Raw genomic sequence first — 16,605 nt, forward strand, 5'->3', positions numbered from 1 at the left:
TATCTTCCCATATTATTTATACATTTTCATGAAGACATAAATCCAAGCTAACTGATCCTTCCATGGCCATGGAAAAACTGGTTCAGTCTAGTTCCCAGAGGTATGCTAACGCAGAAAAAAGTAAATAAATTTAAACAAATCAATCAGAGAATGCTTGTTAGAGTAAACCATGTATGTGCAACAGCAGAACAAGGATGGCAAAAAGAAGGGATGCAGTGACAGTGGAGAGCTTATTGTATATGGGCTGTGAGCTCACTGCACATGTGTCTGGCAGCCAAGACCAGAACTGCTAGCAGCAAACCAGCAGCAAAAGAAGGTATGGCTGCACCACCTTCCCTCCCTCCCCCCTCAGGAACCTGCTCCTGTGTATGTAAATAAGAACTGGATTGGAGGGCGGGGGGGAAGAAACCCCCCCCAAAAAAACACTATTCAGCACATTCAAGAAGAGCAGCTGCGGAGCTGCATGCCATCTTCCTCCCACCCCTTCAGTCTCCCCATTTGGTATAGATGAAAATCTACATTATGCTTCTGCAGGTAGCCAGATGGCCATTGGGTTAGATGCATATTCTTGTGCTTTGGGTGTACAAACAATAAAAGGCTAGCTCTAAACATGTCTCTTGCTTTTTTTTCTTTTTTTCTTTTTTTTTTTTAAAATCAATAGGTGACTTACCAGTATATCTGGAATCCAGGTTACAATGATAAAGCAAGCTGTGTATATAAACACTCTGCATTTCTAGGTGGGACGACATACCTTCTGACTACACATGCATCTGCTGGTGGGGCAGAAAACAACTGCATACCTGTGAAAGACTATGGTACTTTTTAATAATATTTCTGGGTTAAAAATGAGCTTTTTAACAGCAATGCTACATACTTCCATTTCACTGACTTTCTTATACCCAGGAAAAGAATGTTTTTTCTTGCCTTGAATTAGACCTAGGAGTGAAGGTGGGGCTCTTCACTATGGTTGGCATTCTATTATTTCGCCTGCATACCTAGAAATGTCAGGGTCAAAAAATGCAACCTGAGTAACCATCATTTTGGTGCTAGTCTATTGCTTTTTGTTGGTGTACAAGTGTAAGCCTGAGGATGTTTGTAGGCAACTAGAGCCCTCAGCATCTGCAAGGCAATCCAGAGGTCCAGACCTAGTTATGTGTCTGGATGCCCACAATAGTAATGGGGAGGCACTGGTCCCCATTGCAGCCCCCAGCCACTGAACTGCCTTACTTTTGCCCCACCATTTCCCAGAACACACAGCAATAATTTGCACATAGGAAGCTGCACAGAGCCTTTCAAACGCTCACAGGAAAAGAGAAACTGCCTGTGTAAGTATCCGCGTTAATGCGGGCCAGAAAGGGCTGTGTAGACAACTAGAGGAAATTGTTATTTTTTTGCCGTGTGGGCATCTCCACCTCTTGATGTCCAAACTGTCCTCCTCATGCCTGCTCTTCCCCCTCCTCCTCGCCCCCTGCCTGTTTTCAGATGTGTGTATTTTGGATGATGACAGTCTGAGATTAGCAAGCAGGATCTAAATGGGCCTGCAGTCTGGCTTCATTCAAAACTCCTTTATGAGGAGACTGAAAGGCAGGTTCAGAGCACAGCTAATCGGTGGAGTCAATCCAAGAGAGGTGGATAGATTTGAGACGGTGAAGGAGGTTACAATGGGAAGCTTTGACTAGGATGGGGTCATTAGATATATGGAACCCTATGTCCAGAGCTCTCCACAGCCATCCTGGTAGAGGCCAGTATTGTTAGTAGATTGATGCCTTGGGGAGAGCTGGGAAGTGGACTAGGTACACTAGAGCCCTGGCAGTGGTCTTATGCTTCAGTTTCATAGATGTTAGGGTCAGAAGGGACCTCAGTAGGTTAGAGTCCAACCCCCTGCCCTGGGCAGGAAAGAGCACTGGGGTCAAATGACCCCAGCTAGGTGCTTGCCCAGTCTCCTCTTGAAGACCACCAAGGTAGTGGAGAGCAACGCTCCAGATTCTGGCAACCCTTACCATGAAGTCTTACTTTCTAATGCCCATCCTAAATCTGCTCTCCATTTCCTTCATGGGCAAGGAGCCCAGCAGGTGGCACGTGTGGGGCATGGTTGTGAAGCATCCTGTTTAAAGGCACAGGTTTGTGGGAACTTGCTCTGTCCTGCTCCAGAACCCTGGTCTTTTCCTTTCCCCTTCCCATGTCTCAAGACCCCCACCCCACTACCATGATGCCTCTCTACCAGTCACTCTTCGAGTTCCCTCACAGGTTCGTGCTCCCGTCTTGCTAGATGCACCTGGTTCCTGACCCCTGTCTGCATGCATCCAGGTCTTTCACTGCTTTCCCCATATTGTCCTAGATTCTCCTCTATTCCCTAATAATCTTCAGGACCCTCTTGCTGTCTAAAGCTAGTTTGAGTGCCATAAGCTTAACTGTAGCTAATCTCCATGGGGTTTCAAGGAGGCATTGAAAAGTTGCAGAGATCTTGGGGGTGCCCTGAAGTATGCAGCCTCCTACGCATCACAGTCAGTGGACCACACAACACCCCCTGCATTTATCAGGGGAAGATCCAAAGAGGGTACAAAGGTATAGTTGGATCCCTCTTTCAGACCACACCATGGGAGCAGCAGTTTCCAAAGCAGGTAAGAATCTCTCCCTGCCCTTCTCCTCTGTCCTCAGTAGCACCTCTCCTCCCATTCCCCACTTCCCTTGCCTGCTGCTTCTACTCTCTTTGTACTCTCCAATTGATTGAGTGGGGTAGCTCCAGAGCTGCTCCCTGCTTCCACCTGGAGGGACTGGACAGAGAGAAGGAGCCTACCTGCTGCCCATCCCCCTGGATCAGCCAGGGATAGCAGCAGCAGCAAGCAGTGGAAGGGATGTGCTGCTGAAGATGGAGAGCAAATAAGCAGGTGCCAAAAGTGGGGAAGGCAGGACTTTTATCTGATTTAAAGACTTAAAAACAGTTACCACTTCTGTTTGTGTGATGCAGTCTGCTAGCCTTGGTATTGGGACGGGGGGTGGGGAGGGGAACCTGGGAGCAGGGGTTTGGACCACAGAGTCCTGGCTGCATTCCAGAGAAGCCCCTTGCCTTGCATCTGTTGCAAGAGCAGTGCAGTTTGGGATGCCTGGAGGAATGACCAGACACTAGGCATGGAATGCTGTATCCACACATCATTAAACCAGTTCACAGAGGACCAGCTCAGAATAGTACTTGGTTTTTTTGGTATGCTTACGAAATGTTCCAGGAAGTTTAAGCCAATCTTAAGCGGCATGTACTTCTAGACCTGGGGTATATTTAGTAAAGCTTTGAACATTCATCTGTCCCTGAATGTCTTGAGAGAAAAACAGCTTCGGGTATTGGCTGTGTTGAAAGCTTCCTGATATCTGGCTTAGACATTGTGGCCCAAGGACTCCAACTACTGTATTGTAGGTAACTACTAACTGCGGTTTTGCTTAAGAAGAGCTGCCTGCTTTGCTGCATATGACTTTGGGTGCTCTCCATCCCCTTCGAAAGGTAAAGTCCCTCTCTAGAAGCTAAGCCAGAATGTAGCTCTCTGGGGCCATGGATAGCCAGGGGATGAAAGACCCAGAAGACCTGGTCTCAGAGTCCAAGGAATAAAGGACTCACCTACTTTAGAAGCTATGCCTGGGCTAGCTTCCAGAGATACTCAGTGAAACTGAGGTGATGCTGTGGGTCCCAACCAAGAGATCCCCCGAGGAGATCATGACAGCACCATGGAGATTTTCTCAAATCAACAATGGCAGGAGGAGGGGTGGATGTCGTATACTTGGACTTCAGGAAGGCCTTTGACACGGTATCCCACCCCGTACTGGTGAACAAGTTAAGGGGCTGTGACTTGGATGACTGCACAGTCCGGTGGGTGGAGAATTGGCTGGAGGGTCGCACCCAGAGAGTTGTGGTGGATGGGTCGGTTTCGACCTGGAAGAGTGTGGGCAGTGGGGTCCCGCAGGGCTCGGTGCTTGGACCGATACTCTTTAATGTCTTCATCAGCGACTTGGACGAGGGGGTGAAATGTACTCTGTCCAAGTTTGCAGATGACACTAAGCTATGGGGCGAAGTGGACACGCCGGAGGGCAGGGAACAGCTGCAAGCAGACCTGGACAGGTTAGACAAGTGGGCAGAAAACAACAGAATGCAGTTCAACAAGGAGAAATGCAAAGTGCTGCATCTAGGGAGGAAAAATGTCCAGCACACCTACAGCCTAGGAAATGACCTGCTGGGTGGCACGGAAGTGGAAAGGGATCTTGGAGTCCTAGTAGACTCCAAGATGAACATGAGTCGGCAGTGTGATGAAACCATCAGAAAAGCCAATGGCACTTTATCGTGCATCAGCAGATGCATGACAAATAAGTCCAAGGAGGTGATACTTCCCCTCTATCGGGCGCTGGTCAGACCGCAGCTGGAGTACTGCGTGCAATTCTGGGCGCCGCACTTCAAGAAAGATGCGGATAACCTGGAGAGGGTCCAGAGAAGGGCCACTCGTATGGTTAAGGGCCTGCAGGCCAAGCCCTATGAGGAGAGATTAGAGAAACTGGACCTTTTCAGCCTCCGCAAGAGAAGGTTGAGAGGCGACCTGGTGGCTGCCTATAAGTTCGTCGGGGGGCACAGAAGGGAATTGGTGAGTATTTATTCACCAAGGCGCCCCCGGGGGTTACAAGAAATAATGGCCACAAGCTGGAGGAGAGCAGATTTAGATTGGATATTAGGAGGAACTTCTTCACAGTTCGAGTGGCCAAGCTCTGGAACGGGCTCCCAAGGGAGGTGGTGCTCTCCCCTACCCTGGGGGTATTCAAGAGAAGGTTGGATGTGTATCTAGCTGGGGTAATGTAGGCCCAGCACTCTTTCCTGCTTATGCAGGGGGTCGGACTCGATGATCTATTGAGGTCCCTTCCGACCCTAGCATCTATGAATCTATGAATCTATGAATCTATTAATCAATGATCCAGGCTTTTATAGGATGTCCATCAATGTATGAATAGGTGGCTTAATAAACTCCAGTGGAAGATCTAGGTGTTTGGCAAATGATCCAGAAATCACACAGCACCCTTGACTGAGGAAGGATATAGAACCATTGTTTCAGAGCAAAAGAAAACTTCCTTGACACCACTGTCAGGATGATAATGTTCAGAGAGACAGGCTGAACCAAATGATGAGTAGGCATGCAACCTGAAGCAGTACAGGAAGAGGACACTGACTCCACAAAGTGAATAAGTCAATTAATGCCTGTAATCAGTGGGGGATTGAAAGCCCCAAGGCCAGAAAGGCGAGGTAAGATGGGATGGAAGAAACCCACTGAGTCCATTAAGTTTTGAAATGGAGAAGAAATGCCTATTATTATGCCAACACTTCTTAATTTTAGGATCTCAGGGGGCGATGGAACCAACTGATCTGATGACGCAGAGCCTAATGTTCCAGTGCCTCGATCTCTAGTTTTGGGATGGTCTTTCACAGCTTATGAGGACTACAAGTAATGAGCAGCTTTCCAGAAAAGCAAATGGACTTGTTTGAGACCTGGCTTGGAGACCACCCTGGGGACTGAGATCTAGACCAGTACACTTATATCAGTTTCTGTGGCACCAGAGACAATAGGTGCTTCTGTGGATAAGTTGTGATGGACAAGTGTTGATGCAAGGAGGTACTGCTGGAGCCAGATCCAGATTTGATCAGAGTAACTTCTCATGGAGATGCATCTCCCTCTCCTTCCTAATTTATCGTCCAATGGGCAGTAGCTAAGGACTCGTGTTAGGCATATACGAGTCTCAGATAAAGGCACTGGGAATGGATAATGTGAATAAGTTCTGTACAAGAGGGAACATTTCCAAAGCTAGGAGACTTCATTTATGTCATTAAAAGTGCTTCCTGACTAGAAAGAAGCCAAAATGGGAAAAAGCTTTAAAAAAAAAATGGTCTTGTCTTAAAAAAGGTAAAGGGACTAAGACACTGTGTGGAGGAAGAAACATTAGGAACAAAGCAGGAGAAGGGGGGAGGCAAAGACCATTAAGGCCTCCATCTCACATATAGGAATCCTGCACCCTTAAATTAAGAGGAGAGAGAGAGAGAGAGAGAGAGAGAAAGAAAGAAAGAGAGAGAGAGAAAGTATTACAAAAGAAAAGTGCAAACTAGGGGAAACAGGGGCAGGTCAGCCTCAAATGAGAAGTAGGTATTGACCAGCCAAGTGCTCCATACCAGCTGGGCAGAAGAGAGGAAGTGGGAAGTGCACACCACCATTTATACCCTCAGGGATGTGGGGCTCCAGCATGCTTTATTTGTACTATTAAAGCAAAAACCATTTCCAGTCAGGGACTAAGAATACCCACAACTGAAAAGTGTGTGTGTGTGGACACATACTCCAAGGAGAACAAAAGGGTCTGCTTCCCTCCTGTTCTCTTGTCTGTGTATCAGAGGAGCAAGTTCCCCTCTGTCAGATGCCAAAAAGAGATAGGGAGAGGAGGTGAAAGGGTTCACTTCATCCTACCCAGGAGGTCTGACTTTAGAAATAACATGGCATGCTGGACTGTGCCAGCAGCACTTCCTGGAAAGGGAGGACAGAGATAGAGAAAATGCATTCTTTCTGAGAGGCATGACAAAGCATAATTCAAGGTGTCCTGGCTGGCTCTTTAAGTGTTGGAAGTTATAATTTAGAGATACTTCCTAACTCAGATGACTGAGAAATTTAGGAATTGGGAGACCATCCCTTAGAGACAGACAAAAGGTCTGCAGGAGCTTACTTTCTGTTTCACAGTAAAAGTTGGTGTGTATTTCTTATTCATGCCTGATTGTTTATTAAAACCTAATGAGAACTACAGGCTGCACATTTCCCCACTCCCTCCCGTCCCAAGCACAGCGGCCCAACAGATACAATGACCTCAAAATGGAGTTTGGGATGGGCGACAGCAGCTTGCATAAGAGTGCCCAAGTGACTGCAGCAATCTTCAAATCTCTCACCTTGAAGTTCTCAAAGAAGCCACCACTTCCATTTTCCATCTTGTCATCCTCCCCAGAGGCCAGGCCCATCATGTTGCGGCTGCGAAGCTGCAGCTCCTCAAAGAGACTCTCCAAGAGGGCACTGCGGGTGCGCTCCTGTACCAGGAACAGAGACAGAAGAGTGGTAAGGAAGAAAGAAAGTATAACAGACAGAATCTGGAATCTCTAGTGTGGCAGACATGATTGGATACATTTCACTTTCTCTGCTAGAAGAACTGTATTTTCTTTGTCCTTTCAGATGTAGAACCTTCTATAACTTCCTTGTTCTCCTCCAAAACTGACGGTAGATATACCGTCTTAGACTTTTTTGCATTAACTTCCTCATTTCTATTTATACTTTCCAAGTGGCCTTAAGAAAAACCGAGGAAATCACATTTAAAATAGGTGATAAATAAAACATTAAGAATGAGTTGTCTGTCCCGTACCAAGTCAATACATGGCATGTAATAACCAGGGATCTGGGTATTCTGTTTGCCATGAAAAAAAATGCAGAAAAATGCAGATTTTATCCTTTAAAGGAGAAAAACTTGGGAAGTTGTGGGTTTCCCCTTGCAGGCTGACAGAGTTCCTGTCTGCAAGGGGCTGCTCAGGGGTGGGGGGGAGCAGGACACAGGGGAGCATATGCACGTGTGTGCGCACACATGCACATGGCATCCAAGCAGTGTGGTAGAGAGTAGCTCCTGCAGCTCCCTCCAGGTAAATCCATAGCTGGACCTGTGTCCTGGTGAGTGAAGCGGGTAGAAGGAGCTCTGATTTTTCCATAATAAAAAACCAAAATCAAGTGCCAAGATATACAGGTATTTAGAATTCATTCTATTATAATGACTGAGGCACTGGTAGGCTTCCAAATGGCTTTAAAATCATAAATATATCAATAAAATATTGTGTTCAACTGTATAACAAATAGGTGTCCCAGGGGAAGTCCACTCATTGGCCCGCCCATTTGCCTTTGGGCAAACCACCTGCCTTACCTTATTGATATGTATCCAGTGTTAATCAGGTGGGAGGCTATCCCGTTTGCATGCCCCAATGACAAGGGCCTTACACATGACTCCGACCTTCCCTTATCATGTCCCATGCCTTGCAGATGTTTCTCCAGTGGGTTACACTGGGACCCAAGCTCCAGAGTCTCACCAGAACACATTCACCACCAGAACTCATGGTCCAACACACACACACACACACACACGCACACACATGGCCTCCAAGCCCCACACACTCTGGGCCTCACTGCCTTATCCCTAGCCCTGAGAGCTTCATTGATACCTCCCCAAGGCTCAGGGCCCTACCCGCTGAAGCTTCACTCTAGCTCCTATATGCAGCCTCAGATCTCCACCAGGAGTCTGGGCACTGCCACAGATCCCTTCACTGACTTGGGCCCTGCCTCAGTACTCTCAGTGAGTCTGGGCTTCTCCTGCTTGATCTCACTCACCAGGGATGTGGGGCTGGGGTTAGAAGGCACCCTATACTCACCTTTCACTGGGAAGACAACTGGTCTGGCATTGCTGGGGAGCTACCCCGCCACAGGTAGCTCCACCAGGCCATCCTTCCCCAGCAGGGTGCATTTTTCAGTCATACCCAGGACCCTGGGGCCTCTTCCTTCCCCATAGCCCCACCCCTTACCCTCAAAGATAATCCAAAGGCAGCAGCTCAGCCAAGTATTGTTCCTTTGGCTGCAGCAGCAAACTGCTGCCTAGGCTATTCAGGGCCCAACTCTTATAAAGAACAGCTGGGCCCTGTTCCCAATCAGGCAACCCTGTCTGATTGGCATTACAGTCAGCTGTGAGCTGCATGCTGCTGCCACTACACCCCTGCAAGTGCTCTGTTATATACTGATACCTATATATATAAGTGGTGTTTCATTCTAAATTACAGGAAAATACAGATTTGGGGTTTTTTTCAATCAGAATTTGGGATTTTTAAACAGAGAAAACCAGGATCCCTGGTAATAACATCTGTCTCTGATGCATCTGTTCATTAGTAAGTCTCAAGACACTTTACAAAGTAGGTTAGGTCTTTTTAAAGTGAAGACAGAAAGGAGTAGTGACTTGATTATTTATAGCCACACAGCAGGCTAGTGGAAGAGTAGAACACAAGCTTCCTGCACCTTAAGGCAGTGCTCTATTCACTACACAATGTTGTAGCTCACAGAAATGTTAAAGTTCCAGCAGCAACATGAATCCTGACATTTCATATATGTGTATGATATTGCAATTCTTTTTCTGGGTTTCAGTCTGCATTTTTAATAGAGCAGTATTTACACTATACCATGTATTCTATAAGACAAAGAATGTACCATGTAACTGAGTTAATATGGCACACATACTGTATTTTTTTTGCATGCCACCCCTCCCCTGCCCCAAAGTAAGACAAATGTCGTGTTTTGGGAAGACAGAGTGAGCAAAAATAAAAGATTTATCTGGTTATGGTCAAACGTTGACCTGCAGAATGGTGGGGAGAACCCACTCTTCAGCTCACTTGTGTACTCTTTCCTGCTCAGGCAAAAGCAAGAGGTAACCCTTTCGTAGCCACTGCCAAATTGGCAGCAGTTTTCTGCTGCTCAGCCAAATGCTACTGGCAATTTAGGCAGGGTAAACTAGCTCTGGCTGAATAGTAGACTGCTGCTTGTTGGCCAGGAGAGGAGAGGAAAAAAACAAAACAAACGACCCCCACCAAAACCCAGCTGTTACTTCTCCATACTTCCATTCCAGTGCAAGAAATCATTACTTAAAACCTGTACCCTAATTTTCAAGGACTAATGTTTTAAGGAAAAGTAAAAGGGGCCTTGAATTTTCTTGGGGTTTTTTACTTTGATTGTAAGCCCTTAACATGCCACTACTGCACTCTTTTATTTGCATTTAATAAATGCTAATTCAAACAAAAGCACATAATCCCACCTCTAGTTTGGCAAACTTCTCAGCTCTGTAGCAGCTGTACTCAGCATTGATGAGTTTAGCCAAGAGGAATTCGTGGAATTCTGCACTCTGTGGGAAAAGAAGAAGACTAAGTTGTTCATCGAAAGTAAAATGAGAGGCTTTGGACAACCATTCCCTAATCCTGTAGCTATACATAGCCAGACTGGAAATGATGAAGTAGAGGAGAAAGGCTGTGCATCTCACCATGGTCCCTGTATCACTCTTGTACAGGGCCCATAAGAAAAATACAAACCTTTTTAAACAAGGCTGGGTTTGGCAGAGAGGGCCCAAAGAAGGGGACATCATCTCGGGCAGTAACTGAAACCTGAAATGATAAAGAAAAAAATAAATTTCGACATCATAACACAAACCAGAATATCACATCCTTTCACAGCAATGAACTGGTCTAAAAGAAGATATAAGAGGATTTTTGCTGTAGGTCATAGATCCTGGAAAGACCAGAGAAAATTAAGCAGTCTTGTAAGAAAAGAACAAGGGGCCACCTTATTAACTTACCCAATGCATTTAGAACAAATCAAAAACAGTACCTCTCTCCATGGCACGTAAGGACTACCTCTGCTACAAAATCATTACAGCTATGATGCTGGTATAGATTATTTTGGCAAAGCCCCTTCAGGGACATAAGATATGTGCCATCATAAGAAGCTTTTTTAACCAGAGTTATACTACCGTCCTAAAAGAACACAAAGGAAGATGTAAAAGCCACTTTCCTGCTGACACAGGTATGTCTGCTCTAGGAGTTTTACTGACATAGTTGTCAGTCTGGAGGACTGATTCGACCCCACCCCAGCTAATATAGCCAGGTAGGCAGAACTCTGTAGCACAGACCTAGTTGTAATATACAGTGTAGTAAGCAGTCCATTGGATGTCAATTTAATCCCAACTGTCCTGTAGTGCATCTGATATCACACAACTATGGCCCCATTACCAAACTGAATGCTACAAAATTATATATGTATTTTCCCTTTGGGTGAAGGGGAATTTTATTCATTCTTTTCCCTTTTGTACAGATAGGGAAATCAGAGAGATACTGACTGGCCCAAGATCACACCAGAAGGATGCTGCAGCACAAGGGATCAGACTCAAATTTCTCACACCTTGGGTCACTGGCAAGAACCATCAGACCCTCCTCCATGAACGGCATGTGCCCCTGGAGGCTGGGGGTGCATGACAGTGGTGGGACCATGGTGGCGGCAGCAGGAGCACGGCGGTGGTAAGTGGGTGAGCTCCCGCAGATGCTGCTGGTGCCAGCAGGGGAGGGGGGTGCTGAGCTCCAACCAAGGGTCGGCAACTGGCCGCAGCTGCCACCAGCAGCATCAGTGGCAGCCATCAGGGATCATGGACCACCTGCAGACACCACCAGTGGTATCGGTGGTGGGGTGGCAAGCGCTGACCACCTACAGGTGCTGCCGACAGTGTTGGTAGTGCCTTTTTGCAGGGGGTGCACTGCCATGCTCAAGGGGTGCACATGCACCCATGTGTACCCCCTATGCCTCGCCCGTGCCCTCCTTCTTGTAATATACACTTGCTAGCTAAAATATTGTACTGAATTTTTCAGACTGAGAAATGATTCAAACAACTAGAGGATCAGATCTAATTTGCTCTTAGAGATTACTTAAGTTTGGCAATACCAACATCTAAAACCTAGGTACCTCAGTCCAAAAAAATCAGTCCAACATAACCAGGTTTAGGCATCTAGGAACCATAACATGGTCAATGGGGGAAATTAAGTGTCTCCCCCAAAGCAAGTGAACAGGGGCAGCAAACAGGGGAAGCAGTTTGCAGATCAGTTTGCCGCTTCCCCTGCCCCTTCCTCCCCCCTTTGCAAGGAAGCCTTTAAGTTTGGTGAGAGGAAGCAGGGGAAAACGAACCTTTTGGGACCAAGAAGCAGTAAACAGGCCAACCTACAGATGAGTTTGCTAGGGAAGATCTGCTTGGAACAAGGGCAGCAAGAGAGAGGTGGCGGATTAAGAGACCCAGAGAAATGGCTGGAGGATTTTGCAGTGCCAGAGCCACTGCTACTGCCTCTGTTTGCACCTGTGAGGTATCTGTCCAGATGGCAGAACCACTCACTGTCAAAGCTGCCACCCAGGTCCTGGTTTGGCACTGCGGAAACTGCAGCTTGAAGGCTCCTTTCAGCAACGGCCAGGTGGGGAAGTGCCTGCAATTCGAGTGGTGCCTCCTGGTGAAATGTCCCTCAGGAAACAGGCAAGAGAGCTACAGGAGGAGGTGACAAGGCTCTGAAGCATCATCATCCACTGTGAGGATTATAACAAGGCTCGTGGCCACAGGGACATCCCCTGATAACATTGCAGCTGCTGCCCAGCTTGGATTCTGTAATTCTCCCCAAATTGCCCGCCTGCCGTACCTTGTTCTTATTATTAAAGGTTGATTAAGGAAGGCTGACCATAGCACTTAGAGTAAGCCTTAATCCTAACAATTCCCCACTGAGTCTCCCCTGGACCCCACTAGTCTCAATCCAGCCCTCAGGCCTGATAGGCCCCTCTTGGCCTGAATCTGCCCCTGTAAGGCACCCATAGCCTTAAGGGAAAACTGCATGGCTCCATGCCCCTCCTACACCACACCCCAAGCTTTGTAGGCATGAACACTATGACGTTCAGTCTACACACTTGACTGCTCTTGGCCCTCAGACCCCCATGGTCCCACACAGATTCATATTTGGCTCTCTCAGGGCTCCTGGACCCCTGGTCTGGCTCACAGCCCCTCTCTCTGGGCTCACAGATCCCCCCCTCACCACTGTATCCTGCACAGCCATTCTCTCTCTGGGCTCCCAGGCTCCCAGTCCCCTGTGCAGCCCCTCTCAGACTTGTGGACCCTCATTCAGCCCTTGCCTTGTCCCTGGGCCCACACTCAAGTACTCCCCCTGTCTTTGGACCTTCTTGGGTCTCACTCTCTCAGCCCTGCTTGTGTCCCTGGACCCTCTGATCACACACCAAGGCCTTTCCAGGACTGGGGCTCGTGGATCCCTGGGTCCCTACTCTCTTCACTCTTGCACCCCCAGCTGGAACCCACTCTCAGCCCCTGCTGGGCTCCTGGCCCTCTAAATTAGCCTTGCCTGCCCTTTCAGACATGAACAACACATGTCCCCAGCGGCTGTGGGGGCACGGCTGCACTGGTGGCAGCGGGAGTGCGGCAGTGGTAAGCGGAGGGAGGGAGGGTGGCGAGTGCAGACCAGGGGGCAGCGACCACCCACAAACACCATTGGCAGCATTGACAGCAGCCAGCACCAATTGCTGACTGCTCGCAAATACCACCGGCAGTGTCAGCAGTGGTGGGAGGGTGATGGTGAGCAGTGACTGCTGACAATTTCAGCAGTGCCTTTTCATCGGGGGTGCACCGCCATGCTCAGGGGGTGCATTTGCACCCACGTGCATTCCCTACATGTTGCCAATGCTTGCAGGGCTCCAGGATAAATGGCTCATACAGCTTAATACTAAACACCTGCTCTCTGGCAAGCACTCAAGCCTTCTCTAGGGCTACCTGCCCATATAACCAAGCCTTTCTCTGCCCCAGGTACCTTCCTTTGTTCCCTGTGTTGCAGAGTTTCTCATTCAGAGCTAGCAGGAGTCCCACTGCTCTGCTGTCAGAAGCTCCACACTCCATAGTTCCCAGGGCAAGACTACCTGAGTGGTGCAAGCTTTGGGCTTATATCACTCAAACATGAGCCCTCTTCCAGTCAGATAAGTCTCTCATAAGCTCCACTTTGACAACTGCAAGCAGCCTCTCAGGCTAAGTATAGACAGTGAATTGATTCAGCTTTTGCAGGTTAGTTTAAACTACACAAATTAAACTGAAACAGAAGTGGACATTTACCTTTGATTCAGGCAATGCAGCCACATGCCTGAAGTGGCTCAAGCCAGAATGACAAGGGGTGTTAAAGCACGGCTGTCTGGCGTACCCAGCATGAACTGTGTGTTCACTTCTTCTTCCTGATGTCCCCAAGGTCTCTGGGATTTGTAGTCCAAAATTACAGCAGCAGGACTCTGCAGGGCTGCTTATCACTTTCTCTTCCTGCTTCCAGGTGCCTCTGGGATTTGCAGTCCACAGTTGCAGCCAACAGTAACTTTGGGGGAAGGGGAGTTTAACTCCCCCCCCCGGCCCCAGACCACATGCGTACTCTGCCCCACATACTAGGGGGCTGGGGCCTGGCAGTGGGGAGCAGTGGTTCAGGATTGAAGAGCACCAGCAGGGCCAGGGGGGGTTGGGTCAGGAGTGAGAAGCACCAGCAGATCAGTTTACAGTATTTGTTAAAATTGCACAATGATGAATGTTACTTAGGAGTACTCAGGAGGGTTGCTATTGCTGTTAATGTTTTCCTGTTGATGTTGATTTTTCTCTTTAAAATGAAGACTTTTGAACTGCTTTAACTTGTAGAGTGAAATAAGTATTTTGGGGCCATAATACTTGTGTGTCTTCTACTTAAACTGTTTACTGGGTTGGGACTGGCCATCAGTGTTTACAAATGGGTCCCAGTACAAAAAAGGTTGAGAGCCACTAATCTAGGTAACAGAGGCCAACTAGGGGCCATTATCTTCTTAACTTGTTGCTCACAAACAGCAAAGAATTAGTGGGGATTGTGAATCCAAAAAAAGATGACAAAGCTGGTAGGGAAATACATATCGCCCAAGTGAGGGACTAACATTAGAGGGATGGGAGAAACAAGAAGTAAGCTACGTGTCAGTCGACAAGTTACCAAATAGTGGATTGTGCTGAGGAAGGCTGAAAAAACCAGTCTGTACCTGGCAAAGATAAGACAAGGTCTGCAAAATATCGTGAGGCTAGAGACTCCACTTCATGATGGGGACAGTCTACACTGATGATAACAGAAGGAATGTTGTAAACAGAGTGATTGAAGAGCAACACTTTGGACAATGATGTATGAGCCTAACCATATGCCAGGATGGAAAAGTACTGACAGTCAGACAAAGAAGGCACAGAATTAGAAAAGGCAGACCAGTCACTCAACACCAACCCCTATAAAAGAGAGAGAGCATCAAGAAATTGGGTAACACACTGCAAACTTCACTGGAGCAGACGCACCTTTATCCCCTGCTCCCTTACCTCATATACCTAGGCCGGCCACCTACTGCAGCATGGTGCAATGGACTTTGGTAACTATAACATCTGCAGAGTGATTGGGAGTGTGTGTATGTATATATAAGTGCTTTTTTTAATCTTATAATCAATAAATGCAGCATCTTGCCTTGTCCCCCTCATAAGGTCTCACTCATCATTTGAGCAAATTGGTCATTGGTGCAACAATGGGGCCAGATGCAATACACCCAAGGGTGCTAAGGGAATTGGCCAATATGACTGCAGAGCCACTGGCCATTATCTTTGACAACTCATGGCAATTGGGAGAGGTCCCTGATAAATGGAAAAGGGTAAATATAGTGCCTATCTTTAAGAATAGGAAGAAGGTGGATCTAGGGAGCTACAAACCAGTCAGCCTCACCTCAGTTCCTGGAAAAATCATGGAGCAGGCCCTCAAGGAATCCACTTCTAAGCACTTGGAGGAAAAGATGATTAGGAACAGTCAGTGTGGATTCACCAAGGGCAAGTCATGCCTGACCAACCTGATTGCTTTCCATGACAAAATGACTGGCTCTGTGGATATGGGGAGACCACTGCATATAATATACCTTAACTTTAGCAAGCCTTTTGGTATGGTCTCCTACAACATTCTCACAAGCAAGCTAAGAAAGTATGGGTTGGATGAATGGACTGTAAGGTGGACAGAAAACTGGCTGGATCATCGACCTCAGAGGTAGTAGTCAATGGCTCAACGTCTACTTGGCAGCCGGTATCAAGTGGAGTGCCCCAGGGGTTGGTCCTGAGGCCGGTTTTGTTCATAATTTTCATCAGTTACCTCTGAGTACCCACAGATAGAGTGCACCCTCAGCAAATTTGCAGATAACATTAACCTGGGGGAAGTAGAAGATATGTGTCTGGTTTCAAGTGGAGTGCCACAGGGGTCAGTCCTGGGGCTGGTTTTGTTTTATATCTTCATCAGCAACCTGGAAGATGGCATAGTGTGCACCCTCAGCAAGTTTGCAGATGACACCAAGCTGGGGAGAGTAGTAGATACCCTGGAGGACAGGACTAGGATTCAGTGTGACCTGGACAAATTGGAGGATTAGACCAAAATAAATTTCATGAGGTACAATAAGGACAAGTGCAAAGTCCTGCAAGTAGGACAGAACAGTCCCATGCACCAGGAGGCTGGGGACCAACTGGCTAAGCAGCAGCTCTGCAGAAAAGGACCTGGGGATTACAGTGGACGATAAGCTGTGTATGAGCCAACAGTGTGCCCTTGTTGTGAAGAAGGCTAATGGGAAACTTATCTACACTGGTAGAAGTGTTGCCAGCAGATCAAGGAAAGTGATTCTTTACCTCTATTCAGCACTGGTGAGGCCACATCTGGAGTACTGTGTCCAGTTCCGGGTCCCCCACTACAGAAGGAATGTGGACAAATCAGAGAGAGTCCAGTGGAGGGCAATAAGAATGATTAGGGGGCTGGGGTACATGACTTCTGAGGAGAAGCTAAGGGAACTGGGTTTATTTAGTCTGGAGAAGAGAAAACTGAGGGGGGATTTGATAACAGCCTTCAGCTATCTGCAGTGTGGTTCCAAAGAGGATAAAGCTAAACTGTTCTCAGTGGTG

The 16,605-nt window shown here is 47.5% G+C and overlaps 1 protein-coding gene across 9 annotated transcripts in view; it reads right to left on the reverse strand.

Annotated features, from left to right (window-relative positions):
- LOC149866753 (rap1 GTPase-activating protein 1-like) overlaps positions 1-16,605 on the reverse strand; it is a 119,876-nt gene that overhangs the window by 55,339 nt on the left and 47,932 nt on the right. For all 9 annotated transcript variants that reach the window (XR_016441945.1, XR_016441944.1, XM_090044111.1 and 6 more), the window contains 3 exons: positions 10,154-10,225; positions 9,883-9,969; positions 6,947-7,081 (listed from right to left, as the gene is read on the reverse strand). Coding sequence is in view for 7 of the 9 variants with exons in the window: in XM_090044111.1 (XP_089900237.1) it covers positions 6,947-7,081; positions 9,883-9,969; positions 10,154-10,225 (294 nt within the window). In the remaining 2 variants the exon portion in view is untranslated. The remainder of the gene's footprint in view (positions 1-6,946; positions 7,082-9,882; positions 9,970-10,153; positions 10,226-16,605) is intronic.

This window comes from Crocodylus siamensis, chromosome 4 (assembly GCF_052110815.1).
Source record: "Crocodylus siamensis isolate JL-2025a chromosome 4, ASM5211081v1, whole genome shotgun sequence".
In the NCBI taxonomy this organism is placed as follows: Eukaryota; Metazoa; Chordata; order Crocodylia; family Crocodylidae; genus Crocodylus; species Crocodylus siamensis.